Genomic DNA, 12,645 nt, shown 5'->3' with positions numbered 1-12,645 from the left:
TTATCTGATCAGGTCCATCTCACAGTACAATATTTGTGCCCCAGTGCTGATGCTGTATACCAAGATGAAAGGACCCCTGTACACACAGCTTGCATGATCAAAGACTGGTTTTTTGACCATGGTCTGATGACATCATCTCTCCAGTAATATGTATAAAATGCTTGTTGAATAATTCTGCAATGCTAGACTTGCATGTTGCCAGAGTATTATAAGCTCTTAAAACTATCTGCTCCTCTTCTTCTGTATTATATCACTTTCTTCCATCATTATATTCTTTATTGTCTTGTTTTGTTACCTGATATGGGTGTCTTTTCCTTATAATATGTCTGGATTACGGTCTTTATTATTTCACAACAAATGTAGTAATGAGCTAGGGCATCAACGTCAGAGCTTTATGTGACTGATAGAGAGAGTTCTCTATTTCCACTAGATGTTACCTGTATTCAGTGAGTAATCCATGGTTTTTTTTTTAAAGATTTAGGTCTAATCATAATTACTGTTGAGAGAAAAAAAAGGTGAAGACTATTATGCTTCTTAAAATTATTTACATTTGTATGGAAAATACTGGCTGTTTTAAATTAAAAGAAATGATATTCACTGGCAGTGACATCGAAGGGCTCATCATTGAACTATTTGGTTTCACATTAGTTGCAAAAATGTCATTAATAAATCTCTCAAAAGAAGATATTCAAGACCCTCATGAGTTACATGTTTGAGCTTTTTTAATCTGAAACTTATTTCTCAATAATTATAAATGAAAAGCACAGTACTTAGTACATTCTACAGCATTCTTAATACTTTTTTACCATAATAAATCACTATTTACAGCAACTGCGTAGTGGAAGTAAAAGTAATTCACATTCTCTTTGCAGTAGAGCAGAGAGCACTGTGTCTCCAAGTGGGACAATGTAGCTTGTGTACTTGTTCAATATGTGGGAGAATATGACAGAACTGTAGACTTTCATTTTGGAAGCAATTTGGAGGGCAGTATTGTCAACATGCAACATGCAACAGGCATCCAGACAACAGTACAAACCCCAGCATTCGTGGTGCAAGACGGTGAGGAAGAGAACACCCAGTATGGAACCTGGATCAGTTTAGTTAGTTCTAATCACCAATGGCTGCAGCATTTGTCTGACACTGAATGATCATCATAGAAATGTGTGGATGTGGCTGGGTACCAATACATATCTCACACATGCCATTCCATGAGTTCAGAAGGGATAAGGATTACTCCTGTTTTGGACTATTGTCATGAATGGATGTCATAAATGTCTTATCACTATCCAGAAGAGTGCAGGTGGCAGCACATATAGATGTAGTAATAAATTGTTCTGTAAATATCAGTCATTCCATCAGTAAATTGCCTACTGTGTGAAAAAGAAGTGACAGAAGGTGTCAGAACATGTAAAGTGATTATAAATGCTATCATTTATGTTATTTTGTGAAAATAAAACTGGGTAAAAATTCAAGAGACTGTGGAACTGAGTATAACAGTTGTGTAGCTGTTTTGGAAATCTGCAGTGCTGGACTTTGAAATAAGTGTGAGAGAAAAACTGCAAAATGACCTAAGTAAAATCAGACAGTATGCTCAAATGCTGAAAAGTTTTGTTCGGTATGTGAATGTTTCCACAGAAACGCAAAACTGTGAACAAGAGAATGTGTACCTTAGGCCTAAGAAATTCTTTCACACTGTTTTCTATATAAATGATTTCCAAGTCCCATTAATGAATAAATATGATGTTTTAAATTCAGGCAATTGAACAATGTGGAAGAAAATATCAATGTTGCAGGAAACTGTTCATAAAGACCCATTGAGCAAAAGGTGTCAGTTGAAGCTTGTTACTATCACATATCATTTGACATAAAATTCTGTCAGCACAACATTTGACAAAACAGGATATAAAACAAAATACACAGTGAAGAAAAAAGAATGAATATATGTATATTATCAACCAGTCATGAAAGTGACAGCCCACAGTCATGTCAGATACGCAGTCAGAGTGTAAAATAGGTCAATTCACAAAGCCTGTTGCTCCAATATGGGAACTGCTGAAAAACAGTGAAAATGAAGTAAAGCAAGGTCTAAAATGTGTTGTAATTGGAGCAGTAAATGATGTGTATAAAAATGAAAGTAGCCTTACAGTAAGGGCACTGAGTGAATCACTGTGAAAAATTTCACATGCAAATGTTTTTGCAGCAAGACAGTGAAGAAATGCACAGGAAGCATCAACTCGTTGCTGCATGTGGTCCTCAGTCAGCATGCGTGGCACCCATCTTGCACACACCTTCCGGTAGTTCAATGTGTCCATTAAAATTCTGTGAGCAGTGGTTTGGGAAACCTCAGAAACCAATGTGTGGATATCATCCGGGGTGATCTGCCGATTTTCACATATGCTTTGCTCAACCTTCAACACTGTCTCCTCAGAAATTGATGGTCTCCTGCTCCTTTGTTCATTGCGAATTTCAGTCTGATGAGCTGCAAACTCTCTACACCATTTACAAAAATTTTTGATATCCATGCACGACTCACCATACACTTCCGTCAATTGGTGATGGATTTCAATTGGTGCAGTGCATTCAAAAACTGAATAACTGCGCACAATTCACACTTGGTGGTAATATCCAATGAGAGCTCCAATCTCAACAGCTGCCAAGCCAAGACTTGAGTGCCTCAGCACGGCATGTGCATGTTTACACACAGTGCGTGAAGCACTCTTCATAACAGTGTGACCAACTGCCACACAACCAGAGTTCTGCACTTATAAAAAAATAGGAGACCTTACTTTTGGGATTTCCCTCATAGAAATAGAAATACTAACACTAGTTAGTTCGCTTATTTGTTTCTCTGAACACTGGTGCAAAGAAAGTGAAATTGTATATTCAGCCTTAATCTAATATGATATTGCCTGTTTCTGTAGTAGAACATCCATCAAATGTGGGGTTTCATGTATCTATGTCAAGAAAAATTATTTCATTAAAAGCTAGAAATGGCCTCATTGCGTCAAGTGAAGATAAACATTTTGAATTATCAGCTGTTGAGATTACAACACGTAGTACGAGTCCTGTTCAAAAAATTCCAGAACTGTGTCCACAAAATTTTTTTACACTTATGTTTTACTTTTTGTGCATGGTCTCCTTCAAAATACTCTCCTCCACTACTGATACACCACTCCCAACACTGTTTCCACTTCCAAAAGCAGTCTTGGCATGCCTCTTGCTGGATCTCATGAAGCACCGTTTGCGAATATTCTTTTATCTCATCTGTCATTCCAAATCTTCATCCTTTCAGTGTTTCAACATCATAACCATAGAGCCACATCTCATCACCAGTTATGATCCTCTTAAGGAACATCTCATCCTCATTTGTGCGATCCAAAAGCAAAGGTCTGTCTAGTCTTGACTCATGAGCCGTGAGACGAACATGACGGCAACACGATGCTTTCCAAGATGCTGTGTCAGAATTTCATGACATGATCCAACTGACATGTTAATTTCTTGTGCAATCTCTCAGACAGTTAATCTTTGATGCTCGTGACATGTGTACCATCAGTAGATATCGAAGGGCATCCTCAACGAGCATCGTCTGTAACTTCCATCTGGTCATTTTTAAACCGTGTGAACCATTTGTAATAGTAAGTACAGCTTAAGCATTCATCACTGTAGGCTTCCTGAATCATTTGGTGTGTCTCTGTAAAGGTTTTCCTGAGTTTCATGCAAAATTTAATGCAAACCTGTTGTTCCTCTAACTCTCCCATCTTGAAATCCACAAACTGTGTGGCACAACATTCTACTTAATACACCACTGCACAATAACTAACAGACATACAACAATGAAACATCCAGCAGTTACACATTAAACACAGATGTGTGTAGGGATGCCAACCACATCTCACTCCAACACACCATTGGTGCAAAATTAGGAATGTACCGGAAGTTTTTGAACAGACCTCGTATATCAAAAAATTAATTGTATTTTGTATGAACCTATCTCCTAGTGGGGCTATTGACATATTTTTCTCAAAACTGAATCAGAGTCTAGGAAAGGTATCTAGTCCAAAAACTAGAATACTTATCTGTAGTGATGAAGTGAAATATTGTGAGTAATACATACTTCAATATGTTGTACAGCTATGGCATATCTTCACTTATTAACTGTCCAACCAGATTTCCTTCATGATAGACCATGCAGAAGTAGGTATCTATAGAAGAAAGTGTTATATACCTGTTCAAAATTTAGTCCCACCAGATCATCTTTGTCAGTTATTAGAAGTAGATATTTCAATAGGAAAGCCAGAAAAGTTGAATTCATACAAAAGGGTCTTCTCAAAACCAAATCTGTTTGAAATTGCAGCTCACTTACAACATGAACAGTATAACAGATTTAATGCAGAAACAAATGTCAACAAAATCTTCAATAAATTCATGGTACTATCAAAATTAAATTTTGAAGAAGCATTTCCCACAAAAACTGCATTCCATTGGAAGTTCAGATAGAAATGTATGTGTTACAAAAGGTATTTTTAAGTGGTCTTTATATGTAGAAGTATTTTTTTTTTCAAAAACTGTACTTCATAGTTAGATTAAATGATGTCAGTACTATAAAAACTTTTTAGGTTTTTTATACAAAATGCATGTATTGAAATTATGTTTTGTGAATTTTTGACACTGGTATTTTGAAGCTCAGTTTTTAAACCTAATCCCAAGTATATTTTTTAAAATAAACTATACATTTTCTAGTACAAAAGTAGCTATTCTTCCTAATGAAGAGCAAATAAAAAAAGAGATGATAATATTTATCAAAATGAGGATGGGGAGGGGAGGGAGGAGATTAGTGTTTAATGTCCTGTCAACAGCTAGGTCATTAGAGATGAAGCACAAGCTCGGATTAGGGAAGGGTGTGAAAAGAAATTGGTCATGTCCTTTCAAAGGAACCATCTCGGCACATCCCTGAAGGAATTTTAGGAAATCATGGGAAACTTAAATCAGGACAGCTAGGCACAGATTTGAACCATTGTCCTCCTGAATGAAAGTCCAGTGTGCTAACAACTGTGCCACCTCACTCATTTTATCAGCACAACATCAATCCACAAACTTGATGTAAAAATTTTTGAGGCCTATTAACATATTGATAACTTCAAATAACCACTGCAGTTCTATAGTATTGCTGACAAGTTATTTCTCTGTGAACTACTATAGGACACTCAATATACCTTGCTTGTTCAAAAGTTAGTACAGTCACAAAATAATTGAAAAATTGTGTTGATTGATTTCCCTCAAATTTAACACCATGTAGCACAAAAATTGAGGATGGCTCAGCTTCAGTGTGGTGAGTAAAAGTTGTGATTCTGATAAAAATATTTCCTTTGATTACTATTAGTTTCAGTTTAATGCTGTCTTAAATCTGACCAAAATAGTCATAGAGCCCATTTGAGATTTTGCAGCCCCATACTGGAAGCTTAATAAAACCATGAATTATTTGCATATATAGCTCAAATTTTGCCCAGTTCAATTTATTCTTTAGGAAACATCTGTAATATGTTAAAGTTAGAACAGTACTGTAAGTATTGTGATTATGATATCTGAATTTCTCCGCATAAAAGGAAAAATATTGTTTCACTTTTGTCAGACTTTTCACCAATTTTGTATAGCACATTGTTCTCTAGTTATTGATTTTTCCTCTTCCTTATGTTTCTTCAGAAATTACATACAAAATTCTATTGACTAAAAGTAGGTGTATTTATGTTACCTCTCATAAAAAGCCAGTGGGAAACATAAACTGACTTATCTATTTCAGATATGACATATCGCAATTCGCTTAGCACTGCAGTGTTAAAACTGCAAGAGACAGGACGCCTTCAAGCTTTAAAAAACAAATGGTGGAAAGAAGAAAGGGGTGGTGGCCAGTGTGTGGTGAGTTAATTAAATCATAGTCAGTGTCTGTATCTGCAGTTTTCTTTCCATTATAGGCTTGAAAATTGTGTCATGTTGTTTGCAATAAGGGAAAAAAAAAGGACAGGAGCACATACAACACTTGGATGGGATGAGTGAATATTAATTCAAATCAGTAAAAGTATTAAGAAGTATTAAGAATACAACTTTGACATTAGACATTTCAAAATGATATCTGTGCACATGCATATAAAAGTCATCCTAGAATAGTTGGATGTTCATACAGAAAACCAGAACATGATGAGCATGTTATTGACACTTGTAACATTTGGGAGCTCCACCTCAGATATACTTTGTAACAAAATTATTTGCACAGCTTTTCTTTTGAACTGGTGAAGAGTCAAATTTCCAATATTTTGTAGTATAACAAAATCAACAATGTTATTACTTTTTCTAAAAGATATCTTTAAATTTTTGTAGTAGCAATACAGTATGTTTTGATTCTGAACTTTTAATGATCATATATTTCATGGTTCTGGTAATTATGAATGTTTTGATTAACACTACTAAAGCTGATTAATAAGTAATTATCAATTTTCTGTTGATTTACTGTGTTTTGTGGGTCCAAAAGTGGAAGTATTTCATTCACTCTAAATATTTTTATTGCAGTTCTTAAAATGTTTATGAATTATGTAATTTACTACTAACAGACATTACAAAGAAACTCCATAAATTAATTTACTTCTCCTTAAATGTTCTTATTATATGAAATATGAATTTTTCAATCTTCTTCTGATTCAAGCTGAGTGGATCAGCAGAACAAAACTGAAAACTGCTCTTGGTCTCCATTCTATCAGATATCACCTGAATTCATATAACTCTCAGTTTATAGATGTTGCAATGTCGTTATCAACAAAACAAATGTATGTAGCCTGTCCAGTTAAGCAGTTGGTAGGTCATAAATGTACCTATAAATGTCAAGATTCCATTTCATAGTGTTGTGGGACACATTTGCTTTCAATTTTTAGCCATTTAATTTACATTGGGGATTCATTTTTAACTAATTATTCTTACTTGGAACACAGTGTTTCAGTGTTACATCTTAGAGAAATGGTACCAAATGGTGGGATGTATCACATTATGCATTATGTCTGTATGCCTAAAGTCCTTATTCAGTATTTTGAAGAGGTTGTTATACCAGCCATTAAAGGAACAGGATACAACCAACTGCAGATTGTGATGCATGCTAGAACCAACCATGCCTGCCATATGGACTCCAAGATCATTCTTGAATGTGTCTAGTGACTAACAGAGAAGGTGGAGAAGACCAGACTTCTTCACAGAATTTAAGTGGCTTTCATAATCTGCAGCATTGTCCACAGAAGTGGACATGGCTCCCTGGTACTTAGTCAATGGGAAGCCTTAAAAGATTCTGTGACATGTTAAGCTATGATTTCGTATATTTTTGTGGCATTACATATCAAATGCTGACACCCAGGTAGCTTGCTGTGTGGGGTACCTAAACGTTTTTAAAGGATATATACATTAAAGCATTAGGCGATCCTCCATCCAGTCTAGTTAGTAATACCTGTAAGATACTCCAAAATATCAGTATTCAAAGAATACTGATATTCAAAGAATATCAAAGAAATTAATTCTCACAAAGTAATCTGTTAAAATACTAGTGATCAACTGCTGAAGAATTTGTATCAAAATTCCAGAGTCTGAGACATTCCTAATTAGTGATGCAGCTCACTAATAGGTACAAAAGCTTGGCTAGAGCCTGGTACTGACAGCAGTGAGATTTCTGTGGTAAATCTAAATGCATATCAGTAAGTTGCACTAATGGGAATTGGAGGTGGTGTATTCATTGTAGTAGACAAGAAACTGAACTCCACTGAGACTGAAACTGCATGCAAAATTGGGCAGTACTCAATATCAAGGATGGGCATAATCTTATAATTGGGCCTACTGTTGATCAGAAGACTCTTCCACAGAAGAAACCAAACATTTCTCAGAAAATCTGAGCTCAGTAGTATATATATTTCCCTATCATACTGTCTTCATTGGAGAAGCCATTAATCATCAAGTAATTGTTTGCAGTGATAACAATTTTTTAATTTTGGTATGACAAGATATACTGTGAAACAATACAAAACACCTTTTCTGAATATTGCCTAGGGCATGAAAAAATATACTGCAAAACAATACAAAATACCTTCTCTGAATATTTCCTAGAACAGATATTTCAGAAGCCCACTCATGAGGAAAAATTATTAGATCTAATGGTTACAAGTAGGCCTGACTTGCACATTGAAACTGACATCAGTGGCCACAAGACAGTTAAATCAACAGAAATTATCATTGTATAAATGTCAGTTAAATAAGAAGATAAATTTACATTTTCAGTAAACTGCATAAAGTGGCAGTGGTGTCATATCTCAAAGAGGAACTCAAAACCTTTTGCTCTTGGCAGGAGGATGTACAGGAACTTTGGACAAAGTTTATAAGAATAATTGACCAAGCACTCTGTAAAGAAACTTCTACAGGAATGGCTACTATGGCACAATGTCATAATGCTGACGTGGAAGTTTAGGTTGGTTACACCAAACGACACCATTTTAACAGTAGTTCATTTATTCACCTCTTTACACAAGCAAGGCTTACAAAGAACTGACATGACAGAACTGCACAAAGGTAATCTTAGCTCAGCTCAAAGACGATACTCAGATCGATGCTGGTGTCGACCTCATTGGCGCCCCCTTGCAGTACGGAGTACTCTTGAGAGGCCGGAGGGGAGAGGGTGGAGGGGGGGTGACTATGGTGTCGGCAGGGATGGTCCGCAGGAGCCGGACCATGGTCAGCTCGACTGCGTCATCAGGGAGGTGTGTGGGTACATGTCGTGAAGGAAGGTTTGGCCACCGAACCTGGAAGTGGTTGAAGCAAACCAGGCGTTGTACTGGGCGTGCTGGTCCTGCGGTGACAGGTAGGCCGGCGGTTTGTGGGTGGAGCGGAGTGACGACGATGATGTCTCCTGTGGGCATGGCAAACACACGAAGCATGTCTAGGTCGACGTTGGGCAAGAGGGGAACACATTTCACCAGGTGGCAGGGGATGGCGGAGGTTGTGTCATGAGCACTGGATGAAGAGAAACACACGATGAACAGTGTATCATCACGTAGTACTATTGAGATTTCGTGGACAGGCACAAACACCTCAAGTGAGGGCACGTTCAAGATGGGGGGGGGGGGGGGCGTGAGAAACCTCGACAGGACGAGGCAGGCTGTGGGGCGGCGAATAATTTGTAAAAAAAATCTAAATTGTTGTATAAATGCTTGCATGTTGAATCCGTTTCAGGCTTTTAGAATGTTGTTAATGCTGTCTTTCGCCGTTCTCCACACTGGCTCTCTATTTACTTTTTTAGCACCCAGAAAGTGATTTAACCAAACGTGAAGCCTGTAAATAGAGTTCCTAGTGCCCACTTCATCTGAGAATACCATTATAGCTGCAGCTTATAGCTCTGAGGGATTAGGAGATTGTCCGGGATTTCTAATCAAAAACGATTTTCCAAAATAGTTGAGTATATTCTGAAATTCACTGATAAAAAAACACAAGTATCCCTACAACCTAACTAACAGAGCAGTTCAGAGTCTAATGTGCTGATGCAACTATAAATGTCCGAATTAAATGTTAAAAAGAATGCTTGCCATAATTTGATGAGAGTATTTCATCAAACGCCACGCTAAATAATTGGTAGAATGTCTGTCCCGCGACGGCACGTGAAAATACGACAATACGCAAACTGAAGCTAGATAATGAAAGTCATCCCAGAATTAACACTTCACTTGAAATGTTTTCATGGTTCCGCGTATCTCTAGTAACTTAATACGGCACCCGAGGCTGTTTGTAGCAGTGATACCGATGCGACGTGACTCCCGACACAGATGGCGTGTCATTCAGCGTCTGGAGAGAACTGGGGCCTTGCTTCCTCGCGCAGCGTTCTTATATATAAAGCCGCGGTGCGGACGGCTAAGGGAACGCCTGATCAAATCGGCTCTCCCAACTAGCCGCTGGGCTAGTAACGCACCACTTCCAGTTACATAATAATTTATAACTTCTTTTGCTGATGGCCGATGAAGCTCTTAATTTAAACGTGCATTCAGCACAGAGGTAAGTATTGATAATAAAATTTTGACGTGGTGAAGTTAAATATTTTGGGCGAGAGAATTAATTTAATTATACTGCACGCAGTAGATGAGCTCTGAACTGGCCCTTTTGAGATCCGCTATCGCTATAATTTTATAGGTATTCAAAAGAAACTTTTCACATCTTCATAGTCATAGCGGGCCTCCAACCTATTTAAATCTAAACATCCTAGCCTTATTTATTAGCCTACTTAATCTATCTTGCTTCCTTCAGTTTTGAGACGAAAACCAGAAAATCATGAATTTCCACTAAAATCTTAATTTGTGAAATCCAAAGTACTGTTTTTATTAAATCATTCTGAAAGATGAATCTAAATATAAATTTTGAAGTCTCTAGCTCTTTTCTGTTGCGCCAATGATTTTTTCAGAAAAACGTCCAAATTTCGAAAATGGCTGAAGTTATCGAACTGATATTTAATACATATTAATTTAGTATTACTTCTGACATGCCAGAAAAGTTTTAGGTCATTTGCTTGATTTTTAAGGTATTGCGCAACATTTATGACGTCAGAGCTAGTTACAGCAGACTGGCTGCACACAATGGAAACTGATGTGAATTTACTACAGTGTGAGTAGGCTGCTTCCCTACATCACCCTCTACTTAAATTTTTTGTTTATGAATGTTAATGAATGAGAAAAAAAAATTTAATTACAAAAAGGGAAGCAAGAGTACAGTTTAACTCCCTATGAAAAATCAAAATTGAAATATAAACATGTAGAAACATTAAAGAAAACTGATTACCTACATTAATTATTTAAATTGTGGGCATGTTCACTGCCTTTTAAACAATGTCATTACTCAAATTTTTAAGCAAAGTCAATGAAATATTTTGGCATACATATTGCCTTAGACAAACAAACACATACAAATTGAAAAATTATAAAATCTTAGATCCATTAAATACATTAAATACATTTTTGCATACACAAATTCAAAGAAAATAACATGATACATAAACAGATGATAATCTCTTAGCAGTCTTTTCTAAACCTGAAAGAAAATGTCACAAATAATTTTTACACACGTGGTTGTAGCCGCTTTGGCTGGCGTCCTACACTTCCATTCACAAGGGTAGAGGAGGGGAAGTTGCTATGGTGTGCGTCCTTCACGTTCTCTCTAAATTACACGGGGGAAAGGGGAGCGGTCACTGTGAGTTGTGTCCAAGTCTCTCCACGCTTTCATGCAGCAACCAGGCTGCCATTATCTGGTTTGTCCTGTAAAACAAACAAAAAGAGTGCCTCAGACTCCGTTCACTTAATATCTATGGGTGGGTCACAATGAAATGGGGATATATACATTTTATCCTTCAATATTTTGCTGGAACAAAGTTAACAGAGCTTTTTCAGTATTACTCTCGCGGTTACTTAACTGTCATAAAATCGTTAAACAAATGGCTCAAAATGCCTTTAGTCATGTATTAGAGAAATTTTATGCTCCTAAGGCATACAATCATAAATCATATTTAATCTGAATTTATTATTTCTGGGCCGGAACACTGAACCAATGCTCGGTACATTCCTGATACATTTGTATTTTAAGCACTTAACTGACTCATCTTTGATTACCTTATTCTTAGAGATAGTATGAGTATGATTAGTGGTTGTTTTCTCAGCTTCTTTGTACATGTGAGTAACTTTTGGTAATAGTACAGTTGTGAGTGTTCAAAACACACTACGTTTAGTTGACTACTAAATCCACTTATTGGCCCTCTGCTGTTGTCAGTTCCACATCTGCAATTAGGTACTTACTTACTTTGAAGTGTATTTATGATGAGCTAAAATAATGTTTCACGTCTGTCAGTATGTTATTTATTTATTTTGCTAGTGTATGTACTTATTTAACACTCACTCTATTAATATTTAAAGCATAGGATAGCACATTTATTTCATATTCATAGTGTACTGCAGCTGATTAGTTTGCTCACGTGGCAATCCATTTCCACTCGATGGGACGCTGAAACCTCAGGTAGTCTCTCTCAGACCTACCACTAAAGTGCATCAAGTAATTATGGACGAGCGTAATGCTAAATTCCTTAAACCTATAGGACACCATGAGCTGCTCTGTCTCATCTAACATAAGGGTACCTATGGTCGCATTCACGCCTCCAACTCATAACCTCAATACGTGTAGGTGTATCCTGTCACACACTACACTAAAATAATGGCCAGCTCCAACCTTATAAATACTTCAGGGACGTGTCCTTCACGTCTCAACCACAAACACTGCTCAATTCTATTACACTGCCTTTCCTTGCTACACCAGGTGAGTTTAATCTTACAACTTATCTGCATATTTTTCCTAACACTAAGCAATCTCTTTTACTATTTCTTAGTTAGCTCTTAATGCATACACTAGGTTTCACTACCACTTCAGATCCTGCTTGTACATGAATTCATATATCTTTTTAAATTACTGTTGGTGGACCATTTCCAATAAAACAACACTTTGTAGTTACTATATTACCAGGGTGCTATACATAATTGTTACTCAAATACATTTGTATCTTCATTACGTCATACTTCTCTATTGTTTGTCACTATTAGGTTT

At 36.7% G+C, this 12,645-nt stretch overlaps 1 protein-coding gene across 3 annotated transcripts in view; it reads left to right on the top strand.

Annotated features, from left to right (window-relative positions):
- LOC126470105 (glutamate receptor ionotropic, kainate 2-like) overlaps nucleotides 1-12,645 on the top strand; it is a 522,028-nt gene that overhangs the window by 474,700 nt on the left and 34,683 nt on the right. For all 3 annotated transcript variants that reach the window (XM_050097682.1, XM_050097680.1, XM_050097681.1), the window contains exon 16: nucleotides 5,798-5,913. In XM_050097682.1, coding sequence (XP_049953639.1) covers nucleotides 5,798-5,913 — 116 coding nt within the window. The remainder of the gene's footprint in view (nucleotides 1-5,797; nucleotides 5,914-12,645) is intronic.

The sequence above is a fragment of the Schistocerca serialis genome, chromosome 3, assembly GCF_023864345.2.
Source record: "Schistocerca serialis cubense isolate TAMUIC-IGC-003099 chromosome 3, iqSchSeri2.2, whole genome shotgun sequence".
Taxonomy (NCBI): Eukaryota; Metazoa; Arthropoda; class Insecta; order Orthoptera; family Acrididae; genus Schistocerca; species Schistocerca serialis.
Note: the sequence above shows the minus strand (reverse complement) of the source record. Positions and strands in the feature narration are given on the sequence as shown.